The sequence below is a fragment of the Ipomoea nil genome, unplaced genomic scaffold (assembly GCF_001879475.1).
Source record: "Ipomoea nil cultivar Tokyo-kokei standard unplaced genomic scaffold, Asagao_1.1 scaffold0706, whole genome shotgun sequence".
In the NCBI taxonomy this organism is placed as follows: Eukaryota; Viridiplantae; Streptophyta; class Magnoliopsida; order Solanales; family Convolvulaceae; genus Ipomoea; species Ipomoea nil.
Window position 1 is genome coordinate 1220194 of NW_017617134.1, and position 27557 is coordinate 1247750.

The 27557-nt window shown below is 36.9% G+C and overlaps 3 protein-coding genes and 4 non-coding genes across 7 annotated transcripts; 5 read left to right on the forward strand and 2 right to left on the reverse strand.

The window, feature by feature from the left end:
- The first annotated feature begins 2080 nt into the window (after nt 1-2080).
- On the forward strand, nt 2081-3412 carry LOC109176462. The gene is made up of 2 exons (XM_019325901.1): nt 2081-2888; nt 3063-3412. Exons 1-2 carry the CDS (start codon nt 2256-2258, stop codon nt 3132-3134), a joined length of 705 nt encoding a protein of 234 aa, XP_019181446.1. The 5' UTR covers nt 2081-2255; the 3' UTR covers nt 3135-3412.
- Nucleotides 3413-4722: 1310 nt separating this feature from the next.
- TRNAS-AGA lies at nt 4723-4804 on the forward strand. Its single transcript has one exon. It is a non-coding gene; the product is annotated as a tRNA-Ser (tRNA).
- Nucleotides 4805-9635: 4831 nt separating this feature from the next.
- TRNAS-AGA lies at nt 9636-9717 on the forward strand. Its single transcript has one exon. It is a non-coding gene; the product is annotated as a tRNA-Ser (tRNA).
- Nucleotides 9718-11162: 1445 nt separating this feature from the next.
- LOC109176465 lies at nt 11163-27557 on the reverse strand. The gene is made up of 3 exons (XM_019325903.1): nt 27553-27557; nt 12291-12842; nt 11163-11285 (listed from the first exon to the last, which is right to left on the reverse strand). The coding sequence occupies exons 2-3, from the start codon at nt 12834-12836 to the stop codon at nt 11211-11213; spliced, it is 621 nt and encodes a 206-aa protein (XP_019181448.1). The 5' UTR covers nt 12837-12842; nt 27553-27557; the 3' UTR covers nt 11163-11210.
- Nucleotides 17242-17323, forward strand: TRNAS-AGA. The gene has a single exon. It is a non-coding gene; the product is annotated as a tRNA-Ser (tRNA).
- TRNAS-AGA lies at nt 17396-17477 on the forward strand. Its single transcript has one exon. It is a non-coding gene; the product is annotated as a tRNA-Ser (tRNA).
- LOC109176463 lies at nt 19570-21131 on the reverse strand. Its single transcript, XM_019325902.1, has 2 exons — nt 20450-21131; nt 19570-19674 (listed from the first exon to the last, which is right to left on the reverse strand). Exons 1-2 carry the CDS (start codon nt 21014-21016, stop codon nt 19603-19605), a joined length of 639 nt encoding a protein of 212 aa, XP_019181447.1. The 5' UTR covers nt 21017-21131; the 3' UTR covers nt 19570-19602.

Genomic DNA, 27557 nt, shown 5'->3' on the forward strand with positions numbered 1-27557 from the left:
CTACGTAGTAGTAGTTGTTGTCGTTATTATTAGTGGTAGTATGTAGTAATTGCTATCGTTATTATTAGTGGTAGTAGTAGTAGTTGTTGTTTTTTGAGTAATGTTGATTCTATTACAATGTTGTATCTGCTCATAACTATTGAGAGCAACTTGGTGTCACTAAGGTCCTTAGCAGTTATTAGTTGTTATTATTATTATTAATACTAGTATTTTCTATGCACGATGTGCAAAAATATGTGCACAATATTAGTACTTTATAATAAAATTTTAGATTTATTTAAATTTTAGATATTTAAATTATTGTAAATAATAATAATAATAACAACAACAAAATAGTGTAAAACATTGTAATAAATTTAATATTTATATATATTTTATGAAATAACTAACATATAACTCCAATATATAATGTGCATATATTATTATTGAAAAGATAAGAAAATATATGGTGGATGCATGTGCATGGTAACAATAGTGGAAAAGATAACGGAAGTTATAACGGTAGGGGTATGGTTGTTCAAAATATTGTATAGTACAACTTTTATAGCATAATGTATTAAAAACGTATAGTAACGAAAAAACAGACATAAATGAAGGGTATAATCTTCATTATATTCACGCTTATTATTCTTTCCAAAAGGTTGAACCCCAACTCTAAGGGCCCGACAGAGCATCTAGGAGGATGTAAATCATGGTAACTCAACTGAATATGAACCACAGAGGCTAGACCTTTCCTTACTGTGTACAAGGAGCCCCTCACTGCCGTTAATGAGACTCGATCCCTGGTCATTCTTTCCAACTTTCACCTCTATGACCAGTTGAGCTGTCCATGCAAGCAAACATTGGAGCTATGAATGGAACACGTGCCCCCTCATTCACGCTTATTATGTTTTTATTAGATGATTGAATAATCCCTCAACCAAGTAGCAATAGTTGTGCATTCAAAAAAAAAAAAGTAGCAATAGTTGTCTGATTAATTGATTTACTGACCCGTCCACCAATCCACCAAAAGACTCAAAGGTCCCGCGCAAAACGACGCCATAGACTTTATAGTCAACTGCCGGACACCATGCAAATAGATCACGAATAGGCTCTATACATATTAATTTTTTCGTTAATAAGTTAATAATAAATAATTAACCGAATATTTCGTTACTAAAGTTTATACAAATAAAATGAAGGGTTATTTAAAAGAAGAAAATAATATAATAGATGATAAATAAGGAAAATCATACAAAAAAAATACTAAAATCAAAATAATATGAACCATTCATTTCAACCAATAATTACACCCAACAATTTTTTTGTTCAGGTGCCTAATTTTATTGGCTCTTATTAGATTTGTATGTAGATGTAGATTATAATCTAAAATTAGGTTTTATAGTCAATTGCCAGACACTGCACAATGCAAATGGGCCATAGCTAGTAGAGATGGCAACAGCGCGGGGCGGGGCGGGGGCGGAGAGTATACTCCCCGTCCCCGTCCCCGCGGGAAATTTGACGGGGACGGGAAATACCCATCCCTGGTCAACCCATAGTCAAAGTGTCAAATTAGTACAATTTTTTAAAATAAAAAAAAAATTAAAATAATATATAATATATAATATATATATTCGAATATATACACAGTATCCGTATATAAGTATATGCTTTATGCTTAATTCCACATTTAATATTCAATATTGAATACACAATACACAATACACAATAGGGTTTATACTTAATGTTTAAATGAAAATTTTAAATATAAGTATGAGTGTATCGTGTATGACTTACCTGTGCGACATGCAGAAGCAAAACTTCTAATAATCTAATTTCTAATTACTAATATATATATATATTAATATACTAATTATTCGGGGACTGCTCCCCGTCCTCGCCCCGTCCCCGCCTGGGAATTTGTGAAATTTCTCGTCTCCGTCCCTCCGATTCCCAATTTTTTTTCCTCCGTTCTCGATAGAGACGGAGATCCTCGGCAGGTACGGGGCACATTGCCACCCCTACTAACTAGGTTTTGATATCATGTTATAATCTAATATTGGATTAGGTTACTCAATTAATCGGGTCAACTAGTCTAACACATGACTGTACTTTAGAAGTTCATATCTTTTCTCTTATTCTTTCCATACAATTCTACAGTAATATAAAACCTAACATGCTCACAGTACAATGATCGAATTTTTATCACCTCTTATCCGTGTCCTACACTGATATTGGAGTAAGGTTTTAGAGTGATAGATTCAACTAAGGGATCGATGGATCATCTCCAACAAATAGCCAAAGCTTACTACCTCGCCGGCTCGCCGGAGCTCCAAACCGGAGTCCAAGAACTGTTCGACACCCTGGACAGCGACGGAGACGGCTACATCGACAAAGACGAGTTCATAAGCGTCTTGACCCAAGACAGCGCCGACGAAGTACGCGACGTAGAGAGGTGCGGGAGCCTCTTCGAAGAGCTGGACATCGACGGCAACGGGACGTTAGATTTCTGGGAAGTCATGACGCTCCTCTATATTTATATGAGCAAGAGGCCGAGCTGCGATGGGTGCGGGAGATTCATTCCGGCCACGTATTTCTCCTGCGTTGAGTGCCATGCCGACCTTCATACGCAGTCGTTTGATCTGTGCATTGGTTGTTATCAGAACCGGCGGTCCTCCGGGCATAAACACCGGGGGAAGCCGGCCACTTTCTTGGATAATTATACTCTATTGGAGGCTAAGAGAAGTTCGGGCTTGAATACCAACGCCGGTGACGGCGCCGATGTAAACAACGTCGTCATATCGCAATTAGCGTCCACTTCTTCTACACACGTTGGGTCGTCGTCGGCGGCCCCTGCGAATCCTCCAAACACCAACACTACTGCCGTTGTTCCAGCAACTAATAAATATGTAAGTAGTCCTCAGGTACCCTCATTATTCCAAATTTCACGTATAATTAGCTTGTTCTTCCAAAAGGCTGAACTCCAACCCTAAGGGCCTACACTCCGGTCAGACAGAGCATTTGGGAGGATGTAAATTATGTGTTGATGAAATTGAAGCTTTAATTTGTTATTCTATTTTCAGGAGAAATGGAAGCTTGTCCTCCAAGCAGTACAGATGGCATTTGCCGTGGGGACTGCATGTACCGTCATGTAACCAACGTCGTCAAAACCTCTATGGATTTAACTATTTAAGTTTTTTTAAGTATGAATTCATGTTTTAGTTCGAATCTTGGTTTCATTTATAATAATTGTTTAGTATTGCTTATGTCTTTAAATTCTTGTCATATTCGTTTTGTACGTCGGTCTATGAATCGAGTAATTCATGTTCTTGGTGCTTCTGTTGATAGCAACTCTTCTCCTCGGGTCTGGGAGAGCTTCCCGCCTGAGTGTATTGTTCACCTTAATTGATTAATAATATGCGTTGGTTACTTTTTTTAAAAAATGTAATATATAATTCACACACAAGTTATTACAAACTTTTCCATAAATTAAAATTGTCCAAGAAATACTCGTCTTTCACACGTTAAAACTTGAAAGCTAATGGTTCAAGACTTAGTCAACCTTTGTTCAGGGGGCAATATAATAATTTACAGTAATTAAAAAAAAAACTGAAAATTTTCACTTCTGCTCATTTGATTATTATACATGAATCACATTTGTTCTATGACTATTAAAATTTTCTAATTAGATGCATGAATATATAATTTATATAACCTTTCGCCATGTTGCTTAATTTCTGACCAATTATTGCCGAATTTGATCCTTCCGGAAGGAGTCAAAGAGCATTGTGTTTGCTTCTTTTGGAAAAAGCACTTCTGGCAATAGTTAGTCATGCACCTAATTAGAAATTTTAATATTCAAGGATCAAATGTGATTCGTGTATAATAGCCAAAGGACCAAAAGTGAAAATTATTTTTTTTTAAAAAAAATTATCCTATGAAAATTAATTTTTTCATAAGTATTATAGTTTCCCTCATAAATAAATCTACAACTCCTAAATATTACATTTTCATTTAAAAATATTATTACATTTTTTTTTCTCAAAAGTATCACATTTTTCTTAATAAATATTAAGCTTTTTCTTATAAGTAATAATCAAATTATCTATGATTAGTATTACACTTTCCTCATAAATATTACGTTTTCTCTCATAAGTAATGATCAATTAATTTATCTCTGATTAGTATTAAAATTTTTCTCATAAATAATTCTTCAACCTCTAAATATTACATTTTGAGTTAAAAGTATTACATTTTTCCATCATAAATATTATATTTCTATCTAAACTCGATCCATTTCACACAAAATAAAAACAAAAATTAGTGAAATAGTCTCATAGAAGTCTCACCTAATAAAATTTGATAAGTGCTGACAATAAAGATTCAAACACTACACACATCATGAACATATCATGCTCAACTCAATAGCTAAGCTTTCAATACGTTATAATTCACTGTATCCTAGAAAATCGACACTTCAACATTCTTAGCACCCTTAGAAAGAAGTAAATTGACAAATTTTAAGAAAAGTGTAAGTATCAGACGTCTTGTATTGTAGATTGAAATTTCAAAATTATTTTTCATAAAGTAAAATTCCCTTTTCGGAACTAGAAATTATTAGTCTAGCTTCTTTGAGCACGGAATAAATACTCAAAGTTTTCAATTATTGAATGGCTCATATAAACCTGTACTTACACAGGCTCGCTTGTAGATAAGTCACAGTTCTGGATTGTCTACGTAGTTGTGGTCGTGCCGGAGTGGTTATCGGGCATGACTAGAAATCATGTGGGCTCTGCCCGCGCAGGTTCGAATCCTGCCGACCACGATTTATATAACATCTGTGCTGTTTTGTATTTTTATTCATAAAAGAATTGTAGAGCCGTGTTTATGTGAATAATTTTGTACTGAGTTCCATTTAATAAAATGTTCACCTGTTACAGCTCAAGCCTCAAGGGTTGAACCACTTATATATTATGGTATTCTTATATTTAATTTGATCACTTCTAATTCTATGACTTTGCTAGCATAATTATATTCTAATTGGTTTTAATTTCTCAGACAATTCAAGAATTGCACAGTTTCATCTTGTCGAAAAACATTTTTACATGATATATAAATAGAGTGACTCTCTTGTAAGACAGATCGGGTCAGGATGTAAATGTAATACTTATATTAAAAAAATGTAATACTAATCATGACTAAAATATTTATAAAGGAGCACTTATAAGAAAAAATGTACTCCGTAATACTTTTCAATCAAAATGTAAAAGTATTATATTTTTCTTATAAGTAACAAACACTTTATTCTTAATCCATTAATGTTGTATTTTCCAATATGAGTATTACACTGATGGTCGAGCATCCACACTAGTTTAGTTTTTTTCACGGTTTTTGATGATGCAAGTAGGAGAGAGAGGAAGGAAAGAGAAGAAGAAAAAAAAAGAAAAAAGAAAATAAAAAAGTTGCTGCATCTGACGTCCAAAAAAAAAAGGCATAACGCGCCAGTAGGCGCATGAAGTTGGGCGTTTGCTATGCGCGTTTCCATTTTTTCTCTCCTTGGGGCCCACAAAAAACCATTACCTTGCAGGAAACCAGAATGTCTTCTCTCACCTCATTCTCTATCATCCACCTCATAATAGGCTCCACAAAAAAAAAAAAAAAAAAAATCACTAGTGTGGATGCTAATAATACAAGTTTTTGCAATATAACTAATGATTTGATATTTTTTTTGTTTGTTTGTTTTTTATTTAATGATAAGTTGAATTCAATAATTTTTCTTTAATTTGATACACTATTCATTGCATTTACGCATACAAAGTAGCTTGAATTCAATATATAGTTACATGTTAGGACCATAATATAGTGTTTGGATTTACAGAAATGATAGTCATATAAGCTTCTCAGCAACAAGTTGACTTGCATAGGTTATCATTGTCACACACTACAAGAATGTTAACATTTAGCGACGTTTTTTAAACGTCACAAAAAATAAAAAACGTCAGCAAATATATTTATTGACGAAATAAAAACGTCGCCCCGACTGTCGGGTTAGCGGCGTATCAGCGTATGAAAATGTATAACTGACGAAGTTATGTTTCGTCACTAAATGATACTATTACCGACGTTTTTGCATGGTCTTGATAATGTCATGGAATACATACATTTTGAGACGAAAGATAAACAAAAACGTCAGTAATAGTTAGTGACAAAATAAAATAATTCGTCAGAAAATGTGCCTTTACTGACGTTTGCGGGAAAGTTTTTTTTTTCTTTTAATTTATGAAGATAATGTTTTTTAATGGCGCTAAAATAAAAAACTTTCCCGCAAAATATTTTCACTTTTCCTGACGTTTTGTGTTAAAATTAATTTTAAAATAAAACATTTAGGATCGTTTATTATAAAACGTCGTCAATTCTATATTTTTACTGACAAAAAAAATTATATTTCGTCAGCAAATATTACAAAAAATTTTATTGTATCTACCAAAATATATAGTGACGTTATTTAATAAAACGTCGCAAATTGTTATATTTAGCGACGTTTTTTAGAGCGTCGTTAAAATTTTCGTCGGGAAATGACAGATTTCTTGTAGTGACAGCAAGGAGCTGTAAACTGACTAACATTAGGATAAAATCCAAAGGTAACAACGTACATGTGGTTGTGCCGGAGTGGTTATCGAGCATGACTAGAAATTATGTGGGCTTTGCCTGCGCAGGTTTGAATCTTGTTGACCATGTTGTTTATTAGTCGTTATATTGTGGACCGCGGTCAAAACGATGCCGTTAGTTTTAACGGAGCGCGCGTTTTTTTGTATGTTAATTACCAACTGACACTACAGTGTATCTAAACCGACAATGTCTCACGTATTATTTTTATATTATCAAATGAAACTGCAGTTATATCAAAATGATATTGTAGTTGTGGTGAAATGAAATTGCAGTGTATATAAAATGAAACTGAATAACATTTTACATATTTGAGTGTATATTGTACAATGAAGTTCTAATTATATCAAAATGATCATGTAATTGTGTTTTAATAAAACTATAGTGTATATAAAATAAAATTAAATAACATTTTCACATATTTGAGTCTATAAATATCGAATGAAACTGTAGTTATATCGAAATGAAACTGTAGTTGTGTTGAACTGAAACTGCAGTTTATATAAAATGAAACTGAATAATAGAGTTATTTTATTTTATTATTATTATTTTTTTTTGCGGAATGGTGCAGAACGGCGCGAAACGGATGCCGTTTCTTTTCATTAAACAAAACAACGTCGTTTTGATGCGCGGTGCATAATCGATTATGCACCGTGGTTCACGATATAATTTGCCGTTGTTTATAACATATTTGCTGTTTTGTTTTATTTTTATTGATAATAAAAGAATCGAACGTCGTGATTCAATGGGCAAAGCACGGTGACATCTCATCCAATATCTTTTGTTTAGAGACACATTTTAAAGTATTGAATTTTGTTCAGTTTAAAAATCGAGAAACAAAAATTTTATTGTAAATATATATTTTATGGCTATTATTCTATTCTCCAGGATCATGTATTGTATTCTGTTTTGCCTTATATTGGATATGTATTTTTATGGTTATCTAATGAAAATGATAGGTTCTGAGATTTTTTTTTTTTTTTTTTTTTTTTTTTTTTAAAGGGTGGTTCTGAGATTTCTGAGTTAACTTGTTCTTCTTTTTTCTTGTTTTTCTCTTTGATTTAAAAAAAAAAAATTATTTGCTTTCCACCCAAAAAGGCACCGGAGCAACCAATCCAAAAGGGCATGCACGTGTAGAATCAAGAATCATAATTCATAACCAAGATTTTATGGAATAAATTCAATCATACGAGTCAATAGAACAAGATAAATTGTCCGGCATGAAAAGATGATGGCAATTTGGTGGGAAAGAATGTTAACAAGATCGAACTAGTGAAATATACAGGATTCTTCGTCCTCGTAACAAAATTAGGAGGACAAGGAATTCTTGTTCAAAGTCAACTGTACTTCTCAATCTGTTCTCCCAAAACTTAACTATTTTTTTTTTTTTTTCAGACTACGAGTTGTCCTAAGTAGCAATAGTTATGTTGTGGAACCGTGTTGAGCATGCGCATGATGAACACGGGATAGATCCATAATTTCTAATATGTAGATTCATAATTTCTATACTGTAGATTCATAACATCTATACTGTAGATTCATAATTTCTATACCGTACAGTAGATTCATAATTTCTATACTGTAGATTCATAATTTATGTACTGTAGTCTGTTGATTCATAATATATGTACTGCGAATACGAAACAATGCGATTGCGAAAAGAGAAACATCGTTATCAACAAATGAAAAACAAAAATTATGAATCTACCCCTATGTTCACAGCATAATTTTCCCCTAAGTAGGCCCTAACTGTAGGTAGGAGGCACCTTTAACTCAGACTAATTTCCGTTCAACCCATCCAATTAAGGGACAAAGTGCTGACTAGATTGATTTTTCTATACGAGAGTAGGTTCGAACTCCCGACCTCTCTTAAGGGACAAGCTAAGAGTGTATGGCCACTCGCGTCAACCAAACTGGTTACAAAACTTAACTAATTAAATCTTAAAGAGGTGTTTTATTATCTAACATTACCGAGGTGATATAAACTTTGGAATGTCACATTCTCATGTTTGGTTCAAATTATTTTAGTTATGTAAGTTATGTTACTTAACTTTTCCAAGGATGTTTACTTGTTTTACTCATTTTGGAAATTGGCTACCATTGTTGGCCTTATTTGATAATCATCGTTTAGCAGATTGTATTAAAATTTTAGTTAGAGCCTACAGTGCAGCCTAGATGGTTGTTTTCATAACCCTAATATAGAAACACTAGTTTCAACATTGGTTCTATTTTGGTGTTTTGGTATCAAAACGCTAACCAAATTCATTATTTTGGCCCTATTTGGTAAAATATTTAGTCTATAGGTCAATTTTGAGTTATTTGACCACTATTAGTTGTTTGACTTTGTTTAAAAATTAATATAAGTATTTGTTAATTAGTTTTTTGTACTCCAAAATGCTAAAATTCAAAAAAATACCCAACATAACTTTTTCCAATTAACTTTTTGAGAAAAAAAATTATACCAAATAGTTATCATGTTAACAACTAATTTACCAAACACTTTTTACAATAAGCTAATATTATCAACTAATTATATCCTTTAATTAACCCAATCAACTAACATCTAACAGTTATTTACCAAACAGGGCCTACATATTTTAATTAAGTCAAACAACTAAAATGGCCAAATATGCTAATTACGAAATACTTATTTTATGAAGTCAAAATGTTAAACCTGCTAAAGCCACTCATTTTTTGTCAAAACATTATCTACCAAAGAAAAAAAAAAGTTAATATTTATATTCTCGTAATTTTAGCCAAACACAAATGACACAAATTCCTACTAATTCCCAATATTTATATTAAATATTGAGGACGGGTTTTGTATTAAAAAAAAAAAAAAAAAAAAAAAAAAAACCATCTCCATTGAATTCGAGTGAAATTACCATCAATAATTATTCATCTGTAGTCACTCGGTCAGTCCCCAAAAATATTCATTCAATTCCTATCTTCCAGATATATATAGTAATTCCAGATTGACAACCATATATGTGGTCGTGCCGGAGTGGTTATCGGGCATGACTAGAAATTATGTGGGCTTTGCCTGCGCAGGTTCGAATCCTGCCGACCACGCAAATTGCATTACAAAGCATGTAACATGTTTCTTGTCTTATTATTGTCTATTACGGAGTATTAATCAACATTTTAATATCTAAATATCTTGAGTACATGATATGTGATATGGGTATTAATGCACACTGCAAAAAGAAAGAAAGAGCGGATTTTTTTTATTTTTTTATTTTTTTGCAATGTTTTAATTGTCATTATTAACTTTTCCTATCCATAAAAATTGAAAATGTTTTATATTTAAATTTATTTTGATTTGTATGATTTTTTAAAAATAGAAATAAATTAAAATCCTCTGATCTACAACTCTCATCCTAAAATATTCTTTAAACAGATTTCACTTTAAATAGATATCACACAATATTATCAAATTGGTTACTTATTATTTATTAATATAAGGTGGAATGGAAAACATTACATTTGTGAGAAGTTAGGTGCAAAACTTGTTGGAGGCACTGGTAATTTGTTTTTTATTATGTAAAGCTTGATATTAGTATATTGGTTATTATTTATAAAAAATTGGTGGCTAAACTAATTACTTTTAAATATTAATAAAATAAAATATGAGTTGGCATGTCATTAAGTCAATTAAAATTAAATTAATTATTTTTAAATTTGATAGATATATTAACTTGGTCCAAACTGTTAAGGCAAGAGGCATGACGTGAATCCAAGACAAAGCATGGAGATTGAGGGCATACTTTGGGTCGACCGCTTAGGGTGTTAGATTGGCTACGTATGATCTTAGGAGGTCGTGTTGGCTCACAGTACATCCTAAGGTTAGCCATGACATAGGAAGGGAGGTTACAAAGATGCTCAGTTGGCTTCAAGGGTTGACCTCAGCTCCTAGATCAACCAGCATGTTGGTTGGACAAACACCGAGCCTTCTAAAATATTTTATTCGCAGAGAACTGGTTAAAGAGACTAGTATAGTTTAAAAAGTCGTATATATCCTTGTCTTGTTGATGGAACACTCTTTGTCCTATTCTAAAATATGCTTTCCAATATTCAAGCAATTATACAAACATTATTGTCTATTATTCACACCACAAAAATATCAAATATCTTCAAGAAAACTGTCTAGATTGCACCAAACGAAAAGTGTATACCATAGACGAGCTTCAATGGTAATTCAGAACAAAACAACAAGCAAAAATACAAAAATTGTAACTTCGAGAGACACCATATTTAAAAAGGCAATTATTAAAGAAGTGAAAAGACAATAATACCCTGATGCTATTAACATGACTGAAACAATCATCAGCAAACTTCAACTTGTTTACCATTAATAATTGTCAAACAAAAAATAATTGATGTAAACCTCTTTTCTTAGAACTCACAAGATGAAAACGCCTATCAAAATTTATCACATTAGAGAGTTTGAATGAGAGAATAAAATTTGAGATTCTGCATATTTGAACTCATAATGTCCTAATAAATAATATTTTTTTAACAAATAATACTTCAAATCCATAGACTTTTTGACATAATGACATTGTTTACATGATGGTACAAGAATCCCCCAGGGTCATAAGTGCTATCTGAAGTGCTTGGAGGGCAATCTTCCATCTTTCCTGAAAATACAACAACGTACGTAACACATAAGAACAAAGAAAAAAATTGCAAGCAGTTTTAGGTAGGGCTATAAACGAGCCGAGCTCGAGCCTGGGTAGGCTTGAGCTCGTGTTCGTTAATGGAGGCTCGGCTCGAGTTCGAGTATGAGAACTGATGCTCGAGCTCGAGCTCGGTAATTTTCGGACTGCTCGAGCTCGGCTCTAGCAGCTCGATTGTTCGAGTTCGAACTCGAGCTCGATCTTGAGCTCGAGTTCGAACTCGATTTTGACATTGAATTTGACATATTTAATACTTTTGGTTTAAAATTCAAACTACTTTGTTTTATCCATACATAAATAATAGAAATCTTTTAGGGATTTTGAATTTAAAATTCTAATTTCTAATTGTTATTTATATATATTATTATTATATTATATTATATCATTATTATATATATTATATATTATATGGCTCGCGAGCGGCTCGACGAGCCACGAGCCTAGAATATCTAGGCTCGGCTCGTGCTCGATTACCAAACGAGCCGCTCGAGCTCGATATTGACCGAGCTCGAGCCGAGCTTTGACCGAACCGCTCACAAGCGGCTCGCGAGCTGCTCGGCTCATTTACACCCATAGTTTTAGGTAGGGATGTCAATTGGGTCAATCTGTTTGATTTCACGCTAATTTGATTAGACTATCAGACTTATCAGTTTGAGCTAATCAATTTTTTCTTGTCGGATTTAAAATTCTTGACCCTAACTCTAAAACCTTGAGTTGTCGAATTTATTGAATGGACTCAATTAAAATTTTTGATATTTTTAAATTAACATTCTAAAAATTTAATTTTAATATTCCCAAAAAAAAATTAATTTTAATAAACTAGAGCATTTTTATACATCATTTAATCTGACTGATTTTTTATTAAGCTAAATTTTATAGCCTTATGTAATATGTTAGCCAAGAGACTTAAAATTGACATCCCTAATTTGAAGTTACATTGTGAGGAATGAGGAGTACTGTACTTACATATTTAGCTCCCGGAACAGTACGGATATCCCTGCTGTGTGATTCATGGGTGGTCGGACGATGAGTAGACGATGTATTGTTCATATTCATGCAGCCGCCGCCGGAACTTTTCTTAGCGTCCAATAACTGGGCATAATTATCCAGGAACCGGGCGGGCTGCCCTGGGTGGTCATGGCTATACCTCCGATTCCGATAACAAGAAATGCAGAGATTAACGGCGCGGCAGTGAGCGCAGGTGAAAAAGGTGGTCGGAATGAAACTCCCACAGGCGTCGCAGAACGGCCTCCCGCTCCAAACAATGTAAAGGAGCGTGAGGACCTCGGAGAAATCTAAGGAGCCGTCACGGTCGGTGTCGATGAGAGAGAAGAAACTGGGGTTGCTCATGCGGTGGTGGCCTTCTTCTCTCATGAAGGATATGAACTCGGTTTTGTTGATGCGGCCATTTCTGTCGGTGTCGAGGGTTTTGAAGAAGTCCTGGAGTTTGGATTGGATCTCCGACTCGCTGGCTTCGTAGTAAGCTTCCGCTATCTGCCGGAGATGATCCATCCTATCCTAGATTTATTTAGTACACTACGTAGTTTGCCTGGATTTGAGGGCAACTTTAATTTGGATTATATATATATAGGAGCTGAGAAAGATATGAGAACATGGTTCTCTGTAAAAAGCAAAGACTAATATTAATTTCCCATCAGGGCTAATCATTTATCTTTTAGGAATATTTTTGTATAGTAGAACTAAAATGTGAATGTTTTTTTTTTTTTTTTTTTTTCACCAACATACATGAAACTCATGCAAATGAAAATGAATGTATTGGGACGGTTGTGATCAGCAGGGACCGAGCTAGAAATTCAATTGAGGGGGGAAGAAGTAGGAACGGGTTCAGAAAATTTTTTCAAGGCGAAACATTAAAACAAAAGAGATAATTTTAAATAAATAAATAAATAAATTACCTAAGAAATATAGTTGTAAATCTACTATCTACTATCTATTATACTAATAAGAGCCCAAGAGAGTTAGGCCTATAATGGGTAGATCTACTATACTAATAAGAGCCCAAGAGAGTTAGGCCTATAATGGGTAGAAAAAATGGCGGTCACAGATTTTAATCAAATGAATGGCTCAGATTGATTAAAAGATTGATAAGATTTAAATTTTACACTAAAATTTCCTAAAATACCCACACACCGTTACTAATTCCGTTAAAATTTTAAGAATTGCCGTTAGTTCACCATTAACTTACTCATTGATTTCAATAAATAAAAAAAGGGTCTTAGGTTCGAACCTCATCCCAATCAAAGTTGGCATAATTAGTACTCTATTTTACTCTTATTAAATTATATAAATAATAATTTAGTAGCTACAACAAAAAATTATAGATATGCATTTCTTTAATTTAGAATTATGTGTTCACAATGCCTTTATTCAAAAAAAAAATTATTCCTTATCAATAATCAATAAATTAAATAAGAGAAATAATTGTATTAGTTATATTGTCTTTATTTTTCTACAGTATAAAAATTCTTTATATTCAAATTTACTAATTGATTATATTCGCTACATTGTCCTTACAATGTCTTAATTCAGTGAAAAAAAAAATTATTCATTATCAATAAATTAATTAAGAGAAATATTTTTATTAGTTATATTGTCTTTATTTTTCTCAAATGTAAAAATTTTTACATTCAAATTCATCAATTGATTATATTCACTACATTATCTATTATCTTTTTTGTGCACTATTTTTCTAATTAAATATCAAAGTTATAATACAAAATAATGCTATATATTTATTTACCAAGTATTTTATTAATACCATGAAAAAATTTTTAAAAAAATATAATTAATAAAGCCAACAATATTAACTACTTGAGAGATTTTGTGACAAAGAGAGTATTCAAATCACACAACAAATTGAAGTGAGAACTACCTTGCAATGTCCTTGTTTGACAATCAGCATTTAGCGGATTATATTAGCGGATTTGACCAACGAATTTATTTAATTATTAACATTGGGTAGAAAAAATGACCGCCAAATTATTAAATCAAATGAATGGTTCAAATTGTTCAGGTTTTAATTTTTTTAAAATTTTTCTAATTTATCCTTAATTATATGATTATCCATTTAATTTTTCCGTTAAATACCGTTAATTCACCGTTAGTCTAATTCTAATATTAACGTCTAATATAGAATTATAATTACACCATTAGTCTAATTCTAATATTAAAGTCTTAATAGAACTTAACCACAAATCCTAATGTCGAAATCTCCTCAAACAATATTAGTATATATTTAATATTTTATGCCCTAATTTTTATTTGTTGTCCCTTATGTCCCATATTTGGTTTCAACCATACCTATACAGTTATTTTATTGACAATTATAATAAATCTTGACTATATTATCTTGCATTTGTAAACTTAGAATTACCTATTTAACCCGCACGGGCTTAGCTCAATGGTTTAGTGGGCAGTATTTGGGAGAAGAGACCAAGGTTTGAACCTCGGCGGCGGCAGTGCGGGAATTATGTCCAAAGTGGGCAGATTCCTTGTTCGCACCGGCATTTGGTCCTGTCTGCTGAACCATTGAATCACCGTGATTTACAACTTCCCACAATGCTCTGTCGGGTCGGAGTGTGAAGGGGCCCTTGGGGTTGGGGACTCAACATTTGGGAGAAGAATTACCTATTTAAATACGCAAATTCAACCTTCAATTATCTATGCATTAACAATTTCAATATAATCTTGCCTTAATATACTTTAAAGTACTTATTTAAAAAAAAAAAAACATTGGGCATTATCCTAATCGCGCAATGCGCGTAAAAAACTAGTATTGTTAGATATGAGTGAAAAATAAAACACATGGAAACTTTATAAAAATATTTATAACAAAATAAGATTAAAAACAAAAGAGATAATTTTAAATAAATAAATAAATAAATTACTTAAGAAATATAGTTGTAAATATTGTTGGATATGAGCGAAAAATAAAACACATAGAAACTTTATAAAAATATTTATAACAAAATAACATTAAAACAAAAGAGATCATTTCAAATAAATAAATAAATAAATAAATTACCTAAGAAATATAGTTGTAAATATTGTTGGATATTAAAAAAACTGTATCTGTAAAATCATGGTGATACCAAGGATTTGAACACTTAACATTCACTATCATTGCCAAACATGTGTTCTACCACCTAGTCTAACTTATTCTTTATTAATATTAATAGTTTTTTTTTATACTAATACTAAATCATGTACTATATATACATATATACATACAAAAATTATATATGAGGTGGGGGTGAGGCAGGGGCGGAGCCAGGATTTATTCGTGCGGGGGGTCAATCACAAAAGAGAGGATCCAGCCGTCACTGTTCGTAGTCCAAGTTCACCGCGGTTGCCATCATCAACTAAGGAAATGAAAGAGAGGATTTAGGTACCATTTAATTACAATATCTAGATTTTTTGTTGTGGTGAGGATCGATGAATCCATCTCCAATAATGAATAATTCATTTAAAAAATTCAAAGATTTAAAGAATAAAAAAGAAATAAAAAAATTATCTATAGACTTCAGCTTGAAAATTGAAGAGTAATTACATGTATAAGCATACTCTAAAAGCATTTTTGAAAAGAGAAAATATTTTGGTGAGGGGACACAAAATAACTATTATATACTAATACTTTTTTTATTTTCTTTTGGGAGGCCAAACCCCCTGGCTGCTGTTCTATACTAATAAAAAAAGAAAAAAAATTGGGGGGAGGGAGGGGGGGGGGGGGGGGGGGTGGGGCAAGCCCCCCTAGAGCTCAAAGGTGGCTCCGCCACTGGGGTGAGGTGAGGGGAACAGCTGCCCCCCTTTGACTCCGTCCTTGGTTGTGAGATGGTTAGATAGAGTGATCGTCAGTTGACAACCACTCTAACTTTTTGAGATTTTTAATTTTTCATGAATTATTATTCGTCACATGACACAAATCATATAACAAAAATCAAATATTAGCGATCTTGAATTGATCTTATAAGTGATTGAGTTGCATGGATGTAACTAATACAAGTTGAAAGTGATTGGCTCAAGAGTCAAGGGTCGACACTTAGTCTTTTATGCCCAAGAAATACTCACCCTTCCATTATCATATCCTCCTTAATTAACTTGATGCATACGTTCGACTACACCCCCACGCACAAGTTGAAACTTGAAAGCAACTGGTTCAAGACTTAGTCTTTTTTTTTTTTTTTTCAAATTGGACTCTTCTGAGACTATTTCATGGGTCGGATCGATCATATGATCTTAGCAGAGACGAATATCAAAATGGGATGTACCGACATTGCAAAATATGTTCTTTCTCAAAAAGTTTCAAGAACACAATTCAATAGTCACAAACTATTGTTCATTATATTTTTTTGTTTTAAAGAATTTTTTTAAAGTTTTAATTATTTTCAAAGCGATGATCTTGTGTTGAATTCCTGCTCATCGCATGAAGGAGGGAAAGAAGAATGCTTGGTTTCTATATTTCGTAGTAGGTGGGAAGAGTGTGGCCTGTGAATTGAAAACTCTTCTTATAAATCAACTTCCAAACTATGGGTTTCAGTCTCGAAATTACTAATTTGGTCCCGGATTAAGAAACATTTGATGACTAAATTGGTTAAGATTTTTAAGATTGAAGACTTAATTAATTAGCCAAAAATTATAGTCAATTACAAAATTGATAATTTAGTTATATATAGTCAAGGGACCATTTCGATAATTAACTTTTAAAAAAAATTAATATAAATATTGAGAAACGGTATTGAAACAATTTCTCGTCTCCAGGAAATTACCATCCCAAATAAATGAGATAAAACTATAAGAAGTAAGAAACTATTCAAATGTTGTCACTGCATAACGTATAATCATTCGTTCCAAGAAAGTTTATAGATAAATATGTAATGCCTGGAATGTTTTAGCAATTGTGGTCGTGCCGGAGTGGTTATCGGGCATGACTAGAAATCATGTGGGCTCTGCCCGCGCAGGTTCGAATCCTGCCGACCACGATTTTTCTACAAACCATGTTTATTGTCCTTTTTATTATATAGAAAAGAAATTCCAGATTGACTAACGTTGTTGTGGTCGTGCCGGAGTGGTTATCGGGCATGATTAGAAATCATGTGGGCTTTGCCCGCGCAGGTTCGAATCCTGCCGACCACGATTTATGACATTTCTGTTTTTATTGATAGAATCGAACGTCGTGTTTCAGAGGACAAAGGCAAAGGATTTGGTCTCCCTAACTTGAAGCATACGTTCAACCCCACACACTGTGTCGCTGTAACCGGATGGCCGAGCACGCACACGTTACGTTGAAACTCGAAAGTTGAAAGACTCTAAAACGCCTAACCAGATTAATGGTTAGGTAATCGAGATTATAAGTTAGATTTTGAATGGAGATACTTTATGGATCTTCTTGATTTGAGCCAGTCAATTATATGAAATTTAAATTAGTCCTTTGATAGCTATGATCACAAGGCATGATTTACTCCGTGCACACTCGTGAGTAGTGGTGGTGAGTTTTTCTCGTCATAAGAAAAATTGAAAGACTTGGTCAAATATAATTTGGTCGGTTATATGATATTCTCAAAATTAATTTATTTTTAAAATTATGTTAATGTACATTAATTATCTCGACTCATTATCTAACTTTTAGTTTATTTGTCCAACATTAATTGTTTGACCAAGTTAAACACCTAAATTGATTCTTTGATAAACAATTTGTTAGCTTAGCATATTAATGCCAATAAGTTAAAAATGAAAAAGTTATTTGGGTAGCTTTTTGGTATTAGCTAATTGTATTTTTTAAAGTCTAATTTATCCTTAATATTAATAGTTATTGGTTAGGTTTTTATGTTTATTATTCAATTTTTTATTTTAAATTTACATTTTTAATATTGAATTATTTTTATTTAATAAAAACAAAAACGATAGTTAAAATAATAAATAACAACAACGATGAAAATAACAACGGTGGTGAAAATAACAATGGTGGCGAAGACGACGACAACAACAACCATAAAAATTAAAATAAACTTATTTTAATACTTAAACCTAAAACTATAAATAATTTAAGGATAAATGAATCAACACTATTCTTACTATCATACGAAGACATATACGATGATGGAATGAAGTTGTGCTCATAATAAGAGTAGGAAAGTGAAAATGACATAGGACAACTCCAACCAAGTCAGATTATTATTAGTTTGATCAATTTTAAATTTGACTCTTAGTGAAAACTACCTATTGAACATTTTAATTTGAACTGGTAATGTATATGTACACCTTCACGTACGATTGTGAGTTTCTATTTTAAAATCAAGGAATAAGAGTTAAATAGGTCATCGAATTGCACACATCATGTAATTAGATAACTGAACCTAAAAAAAACTACAATTAAATCCCTAACCTAACTAATTTCATGCAATTTATCCAATTTGTAAGTTTTTTTAAGTTTCTAAGAGGTCACCCCAAATTTAAAATATTATTTAAAAATAGTTATTTAGAATAAAAAAAAAAATATTAGCGCAAATCCAGATACAATTGCCAGAAGAGTTCTACTACATGTACTTCCAAATTCTACTCCCTCACTTATACTCCATGACATGGCAAACAAAGATTAGCTATTTTCATCATGTGGGTTCCAGAGAATGTGTCTACATAAAAAATTTGTAAGATTACAAGTTAGGAGTAAGAAATGAGAGTGCACGTAGTATTTTCCTTGCCTGAAAGCCTATCAACACCCACACCACAACAGCCATCAGCGCCGGTTCCGCCGCACTCTCATCAACCGCAAGGAGAAATGGGAAAACATTAATTATTTTTAAATAACTGTTTTTAAAAAATATTTTAAATTTGGTGTGACTTGTTAGAAACTTGAAAAACATGTAAATTAGATTAATTGCATTATGGTGTGTACTTCGATAACTTATTTGACCTTTATTCCTAAAATCAATTACTTTGTACTAAATTAGGTATTAATTCAATGTTTAAGAGCGTACTTTCAGAATCATACAAATACACAATAAAAGACTTTAAAAAAAGTGCACAATAAGAGCATATATATGAACTTTTATCCTTACAACCAGAGGACGATCAACAACGTAACAACATCCAAAACAAAAACAACCAACAATAATTTAAACCATATATACTACAAAATAAAAAATAAAATCCCAACAACAACCTACTCAAATAATGGAGCAACAATAATAACCATCACACATTAAACGAAATTCACCAAAGACACATTATCATAGGTAGCACGGACACGTTTTGATGTTGGTCACATGATGCTACAATTATTTCCAACGTGAAGTGCTATCTGCAATGCTTTGAGAGCAAGCTTCCGTTTCCTCTGAAAATACAACACCAAATTAAACCTTTAATCAACAACCTAACACTTGAGAAAAACAACAAGGATTGACAATAAAGTCTAGTTTTTTTTTTTCTTTATTTTATTTTTATTTTGAAAAAAAAGGTACTTTTAACTCCTGAATTATATTATATATTGCTTCAGTTTTGAAACGTTGATTCCCTATAAGTAAATTTAAATTAGCTCCTTAATTGTTTAAAATGTTACACTTTTAATCCTTAGTACGTGTTATATAGTATATAATTGTCAAACTCCATTAGCATATGTGGTTATTTTTATCATTTAGAATCAATATTCGAATATTGATCCTAAATGACAAAAATAACCTCATAAAAAGAGTTTAATTATATAACATGATATGGACTGAAAGTGCAATATAATAGATAATTAAGTGATTAAATTTGTTTAAATCAATTGACACGGACAACCAAAAAATGTCCGAAAGCTAGTGAAATAATTCAGACGCCAAAAGTGTTGTTTTTCCTTTATTATTATTATTTTTTACATCCAAGTTTTATTTAAAGGACCAAAAAAAAAAATAGAAAAAAAAAAGAGCTAAGTCAAAAGGATTTTAGGTTGTAAGGTGTGGCGTGGAGTAACTCTAGGTTATAAGTTCAAGCAGTATTAACTCTTTGTGCTTCACTAGGTTAAGAGAGTATATGTAACAGATACTACATCGTAACAGAGACACTATAGTACTTTAAAATAAAAAAAAAAATAAAAAAAAAAAAAAAGGCGGTAAGGAGTAGTAACGTACAAATTTTTTTGCTGGAACATTTGCTGCAACAATGGCATGCATAGCGGTGTATGACTCATCATCATCATCATCATCGTATGTGGAAACTGAATGGTGAGATACGATGTTTACATCCTCAGTCTCTTCTTCTTCATTCATCTCTGCTCTCTTCTTAACCGCCAAGAGAGCATAATTATCCATGAATTGGTGATTATGCCCAGACTTGCCATTCTCATAACAAGAAATGCAGAGATCATAGTTGGGGCACTGAAGGCAGGTGAAAAAAGTGGCCGGAATGAATCGCCCACACCCATCGCAGAACGGCCTCCCGCTCTTAAAAATATACAGAAGGGTCATGACTTCCCAGAAATCCAACGTGTGGTTGCCGTCGGTGTCGAGCTCGTTGAAGAATCTCTTGGTGCTCATGCATTGGTAGCCCTGTTCGGTCATGAAGGTCAAGAACTCGTTCTTGTCGACGCGGCCATCTCCGTCGTTGTCGAGGCTGTTGAACAGCTCCTGGGCTTCGTTTTTCAGCTCCGGCGAGCCTGCTCGGTAGTAGGCTTTGGCTAACTTGTGGAGTTCATCCATTTTGAACAATAATGAAGCTAAGATAAGTGCAGCAATATCAAAGATGGGGTTTATATTACAGTAGAGTAGAAGAAGAAGAACTGGGTTTCAGGCCTTCAGCTAGTGCATGCAACTTGCACCGGTGCCATTTATGGATGATATTTATTAAAACAACTAACATCCAGATAAGCATTTGCATGTAATATATGGTTGACTATAAACTATAAAGTCGTCTGTGGACTATGGTCTATGGCGTTTTGTGCTGCACAGCCTTTTAATTATTTTACACAAATATTAGCTTTATTTGAGGTATAATATATATTGACTTGGTCTACTTTTAATTTGGATCGGGTCAAAATATATTTAGATTTTTTAAGTGAGGAGATGAATTTGATATATTTTATGTTCACAGTAATCAGAATAGATAATGGGTGAATTGAATATAAACTTAATATATGAGACATGTTATTCAGTTTCATTTTATACATACTGAAGTTTCATTTTAACACAATTAAAGTATCATTTCAATTCAATTACAGTTTCATTTGATAATATATGCTGGACAAATCATTCAGTTTCATTTTAGATACACGTACTGTAATTTAATTTCATAATGTTATTGACAGGATAATAGGGCTGGCACCCGACCCGGATCACAAATGGGCGTTGACTCAGCATCACATGGGAACCCAACGGGCAGAACTCCAACGGTCAGGAATTCCAACAGGTGCCACTTTACTACCATTGAAGCCAGCATTGAAGTCCCCATTGATGAGAGAGAGTTAAAGGCTAGGCTCCCCATTTATATCCCATGTTGTTACCGTTAGGACTCTAAGTATAAATGGGGCTCCCCTCAGCTAGCAATGGACACACTGTACTTTCTATACTGAGACAAAAGGCAATACAACTATTGTTACTTTCTTATAGCACCTATTACCGGTAACGTTATTACCGTCATTGGTGCTTTCATTGAGAGCCTGAGTCCAATACTCAAGCAGGCTACAACACAACTCTTTTTCTCTTTCAACAGCAAGCTTGAAAGAATGGCGTCCCGCAGCTCCCACGGTTCTCGCAACGTGAACAATGGCAACGCCTCAGGTGACCTCCGTGACCTACTCACCAACAATCGCGGAGGGGACCTCCGAGAACATCTCAACAACGGGAGGCCCGGGGACCTTCGAGATCAACTCAACAATGGAGGAGACCTCCGAGACCAACCCCACAATGGAGGGGCGAACCAAGTCATGAGCCTCCAGGCAACCATTCAGCAAGCAGTGACGGCGGCACTAAACCAAGTGGCGGTGGGACTGCAAGGCCAAGTGCCCCCGCCGCGGCCTCGGGAAATAGAGGTAGAATCCCCACGGAGAGTGGATGCCCAGGACGCAACCCGTGTCGCGAGGGACGCAGGGCGTCGCACTAGGACTAGGGGCCCCGGAGAGGGCACCCAAAGAAGCGGACCGGCCGGACGGCAACCTAGGCCCTCTCGCTCTGCCTTAGAACAGTTGGGACACGGGGCGCCCGCTCGGCAAAGGCCGGAATCGCGTGCCGAGGGGTCTTCCGCTAGAGGCCCTCGCCGAAACGAGGAAAGAGAAGCTGAAAGATCGCCCACAGAAAGGATGGGCGAGTCTCATGGGCCGGCCCCGCGCCGGCACGATAACGAGTCGGCCCCGCGTCGGCACTCGGCGGAGCGACGCGTTGATGAGCCGGCTCCGCGTCGGCACTCAGCGGGCGAACGACGCGTTGGTGAGCGAGTTCCACCCCGACACCTAGAGGGACGAAACGTCGAGGAACCAGCTCCGCGTCGACACTCAGATGGACGGCGCGCCGATGAACTAGCCCCACACATGGAGGAGCGGCATCCGGCCCCGCGCCGGCACCCTGACGAGTCGGCCCTAGTCAAAAGGCTGCAAAGAAGGATCGAGGAGCTAGCAAGAAGGGTGGAGGCACGGGAGCAGTCGCCGGAACCCGAGGTACGAATGGCAGCACCATTCTCCCCAAGTATCATAGATGTACCTCTGCCGAGGGACTTCAGGTTACCCGCCATCAAGGCGTACACGGGAGCCACGGACCCACGTGTCCACATGACTTGGTACAAGGCCACTATGGTAATGATTGGGGTAGGGGACGCCATCATGTGCCGAGCATTTTTGTCCACCCTAGATGGAACGGCCCAAGATTGGTTCAACACCATCCCGGACGGGTCGATCCAAAACTTTGGAGAGTTGTCCAAAAGCTTCCTAACGTACTTCTCGGGTAGCATACAGCGTAAGAAATCGTTCCCTCACCTCTGTGTGGTAAAGCAAGATAGAGGCGAGAGCCTCAAAGACTTCCTGATCAAGTGGAAAAAGGAAGTCAATAATGTCTACGACTTCGACTCCAAGGCGGCGATCCCGATATTCATCCACGCCTTGAGATCGGGGTATTTTCACAAGCAGCTGAACGCCCACCACCTTCGTTCTTACGAAGATTTGATGAGGACGGCTAGCCGCTATGCCGAGGCAGAGGACGTCGACAGGAAAAAGAAAGATGAGGAGGACGGCAGGAAAAATGGGAAACCTGGGAAAGCTGGTCCGTCCAGCCAAGCACCGCGTTCGAACCACCCGGCCGCAGGGAAAGGCCGGGACCATGAACGGCCTCGCCTGGTTCCCCTGCGTAACCTAACTCCTCTTACCCATCCCGTCAGCGTCATCCTAAAACAGGCTGAGGAGATGGGAATAATCGAGTTCCCACCAGAGTGCATGAAGGTCTCCCCAAAAGGAGACCAAGCAAAGTACTGCAGGTTCCATAGGCAACCCGGGCACGACACGGATGAATGTAACGTACTGAAGAGACAAGTAGAAGAACTCATCCAGCAGGGCTACTTCCGGCATTTCTTCAAGTGATCCAAGCAGCAGCAACAGCCGCAGCGCGATCCATCAGCCGTTGGGGAGCTTCCTACGGAATACTAACAGCTCCGCCAGGATGGCACGATGGGCCATGCACCTCAGTCAGTTTGACATAGATTTCAAACCAAGGCCCGCCATCAAAGGCCAAGCTCTCGCAGACTTTATAGTGGAGTGCACAGCTCGGGAAGTGACGGACCAGGTAGAAACTGAAGATGGAGGGTGGTGGACCTTGTCCACAGACGGCTCTTCAAACAGCAAAGGTTGCGGCGGTGGCGTAGTGCTCGTCACTCCGGAGGGATTCCGCGCCTACTATGCCATCCGATTCCACTTCAAATTATCTAACAATGAGGCAGAGTACGAGGCCCTCCTCAATGGACTGCGATTGGCGGCGGGACTACGAGCTGAGAAGGTCCGAATTCGATGCGTTTCCAAGCTGGTGGTAAACCAGGTGTCTGGGGAGTATGAAGCCAACGAAGGAAGCATGCAGAAATACAGAGACGCGGTGTTGAGAACCCTGCGCGAGTTTGAGGGATATGAGATACACCAGGTGCTTAGAGAGCAGAACGCCGACGCCGACATGCTCTCAAAGCTAAGTACCGGAGTCCCCAGCCACATTAGGAAGATCGCTCGACTAGAAGACCTCGAGACTTCAAGTATCGACGTTTCGTGGGTCTTCCCTGTGCAGATTAGGGATCCATGTTGGATTGATCATATCAAACGATACAAGGCAGACGGCGCCCTACCGCAAGACAAGGCAGACGCAAAGGTAACGAAGTTACGGGCACCCAGCTATGTTGTCTCGGGCGATAAACTGTACAAATGCTCCTACAACGGCACGTTACTGAGGTGTCTATATCCAGATGAAGCGAAGTTGGTGATAAAAGAAGTCCACGAGGGGGTATGCTCCGCGCACCAAGGGGCGTACACCATCGCACGCCGCATCATGTTACAAGGGTATTTTTGGCCCAAAATGCTAAGGGACTGCGCCGAGTATACAAAGCGATGTCCCAAGTGCCAAGAATTCCAAGCACTGCCGGGTCGACCTGCGACGAACTACACCCCGGTAAGCACCGCGATTCCTTTTTCGAGATGGGGAATTGACCTGGTAGGAGCCCTTCCCACGGGGACTGGAAGCAGGAAGTACATCATTGTGGCCATCGACTATTTCACGAAATGGGTGGAGGCCGAGCCCCTGGCAAGCATCACCGCAGCAAGGTGTAAAAGGTTCGTCGAGAAAAACATCCTGTATCGTTTCGGTATCCTTATCCAGGTAATCACAGACAATGGCCGTCAGTTCGAGGCACGAGAATTTTCAGAATTCTTAGCAGGATGGGGCGTTAAGCATAGCCGGGTGGCGGTATCTTATCCTCAAGCGAATGGGCAAGTGGAGAATGCGAATAGAACCATCCTCGACGGCCTCAAGAAAAAGCTAGAAGTGGCTGGCGGAGCCTGGGTGGAGGAACTCGACGGCATCCTCTGGGCCTATCGCACGACACCAAGAAGGGCCACCGGAGAAACCCCGTTCGCACTCGCCTATGGATTTGAAGCTCGGGCCCCGGTGGAAGTAATCATACCTAGTAGAAGGGTGGAGGAATTCGAGTCAGAACAAAATGAACTCCACCAAAGGGTGGATCTGAACTTCTTGGATGAAAAGAGAGAGGCGGCATTCTGCAAGATGGAAAACTACGGTCGTCAACTAAAGTCCTACCACGACGCAAAAGTCCGACCCCGGTACTTCCAAGTCGGCGACCTTGTGCTGCGAAAAAGGGAAGCCAGCCAACCCCTTGAAGGGGGAAAATTCGCAAAAAAGTGGGAGGGGCCTTATGTCGTGGAGGAAGTCGTTCGCCTAGGGACATACAAGTTAAAAACTACAGGGGGAAGAATGATCGATTGGGTATGGAACTCGGAACATTTGATCAAGTACTTTCCTTAAAAATCCTGTAACAGCAATCATCAGAACTAGTGCATGGCAATCGCGGTCCGTTCGTCCATGTTACTTAATAAAACAAGATCGTTATCATCTTTTACAAAATTTTCTGAAATAATATCTCGTGCTCGTGGTCCGCCCATGTTTTTTTTTTTTTTTTAAAAGATAATAATAATAATAATAATAATAATAATAATAATAATAATAATAATAATAATAATAATAATAATAATAATAATAATAATAATAATAATAATAATAAATGGCTGAGGCCGCGCCTCGGCCAAGTGGCCAAGGCGACGCCTCGGCCTGTGGCCGAGGCCGCGCCTCGACCAAGTGGCTGAGGCGCACACCTCGGCCACGTTCGTCTCGGCAAAAAAAAAAAAAAAATTATAACAACATGTTTATTCCGAAGTAACTAGTTTATTTCGAATATTCTAAAAATAATAGCAAGTTGTTCAAAAACAGGAAGCAAATTGTTCAGCGACATAACCAGAAAGCAAGGGAAAATCTCAAAGACTACGAACTACTCATGATCCGAGAGCTCCTCAATCATAATCTGATCCAGTGGAACATTGGGGATGTTGCTAGTGTCAATGCCGTGAAACTCGTCCACCAACGAATCCTCACGAGCGTCCGTGACATCATCAGTGGATTCATTCTCAGCATCAGGATCCGGATTCTTCTCTATCACAGGCAAGCCAAGGGACACGGGGTCAAAATTTGGAACATTCTCCCTCAGCACTGAAAAGATCTCCTGTTGCTTCGTGTACCGCCCAATATTAAAAGCCACATGTGCCTCAGCCTCAACCGCCTCTTGGCCAGCCCTAGTCTTGAGGAACTCTCGGATAGCCTCAGGAATGCACATATAGTGCATCGCGTCCTCCCTAAACTCGGCGGAACTCTTATAGACCTCCACAGCCCGGCCGAGGGCGTCGGCATGGCCAGCACGGGTCCTCTCGTGGTCCTCCCGCTCCTTCACGATGGCAAGTTTAGCCGCTCCGTGCTCCTCAGCGCCCCGAGCTCGCCTTCCATCTTGCTCAAGGCCCCTTCCCGGATCGATAGCAGGTCCTTGAGGCTCTTGTTGTCCGCGTCCCTAATTTTAACATCCTCAAGGAGCGAGTCCATCACCCGCCCTCGTTGGGCATGAATGATCTGTCCCTCTAGCAGGGCCTGAAAGTAAACAGAGTAAGACACACGCCAGGGCAGAGAGGGAACATTAAGTATGAAAACACTAACCTCAAAACTGTGCCTGAGATAACGCTCTTGCAGCATGTTGACATCCATGGCTACAAGGTGTTCCAAGTCCGCAGGAGGAGCGATACGGGCAGCATACTCAACCGCATCAAGACTTTTATTTATTAACGACGCTCCGGGTGGCACGTCCATTCCCAGTCGAATCAAATTGGTCCGAACACGCGAGCCGGACTCAGTAGAAGTATCTCCTTACACCTTGGGGGGTTGAGGGGAAAAAGTAACGGCCGTGGGCGTCCGAGTCGATGGAGGCTGCGTCACCCCCTCGTCAACCTCGGTTGGAGTAGGCACACGCACCTTCGGGGCGACCTTTTTTGGGGTAGGCGTACGCTCAACGTCCTTGGATGGAGTTGGCGTGCGTGCCGGCGGAGGCGGCATCACCTCCGTGGCCTCGGCTTGACTCTTCTTTCCTTTCTCCACCTTGCTCTTCTTAGAGGAGGGATCCGGTCGCGACAAGTATCGGCTAGTCCTCGAAGATGAAGACATGGTACCTGCA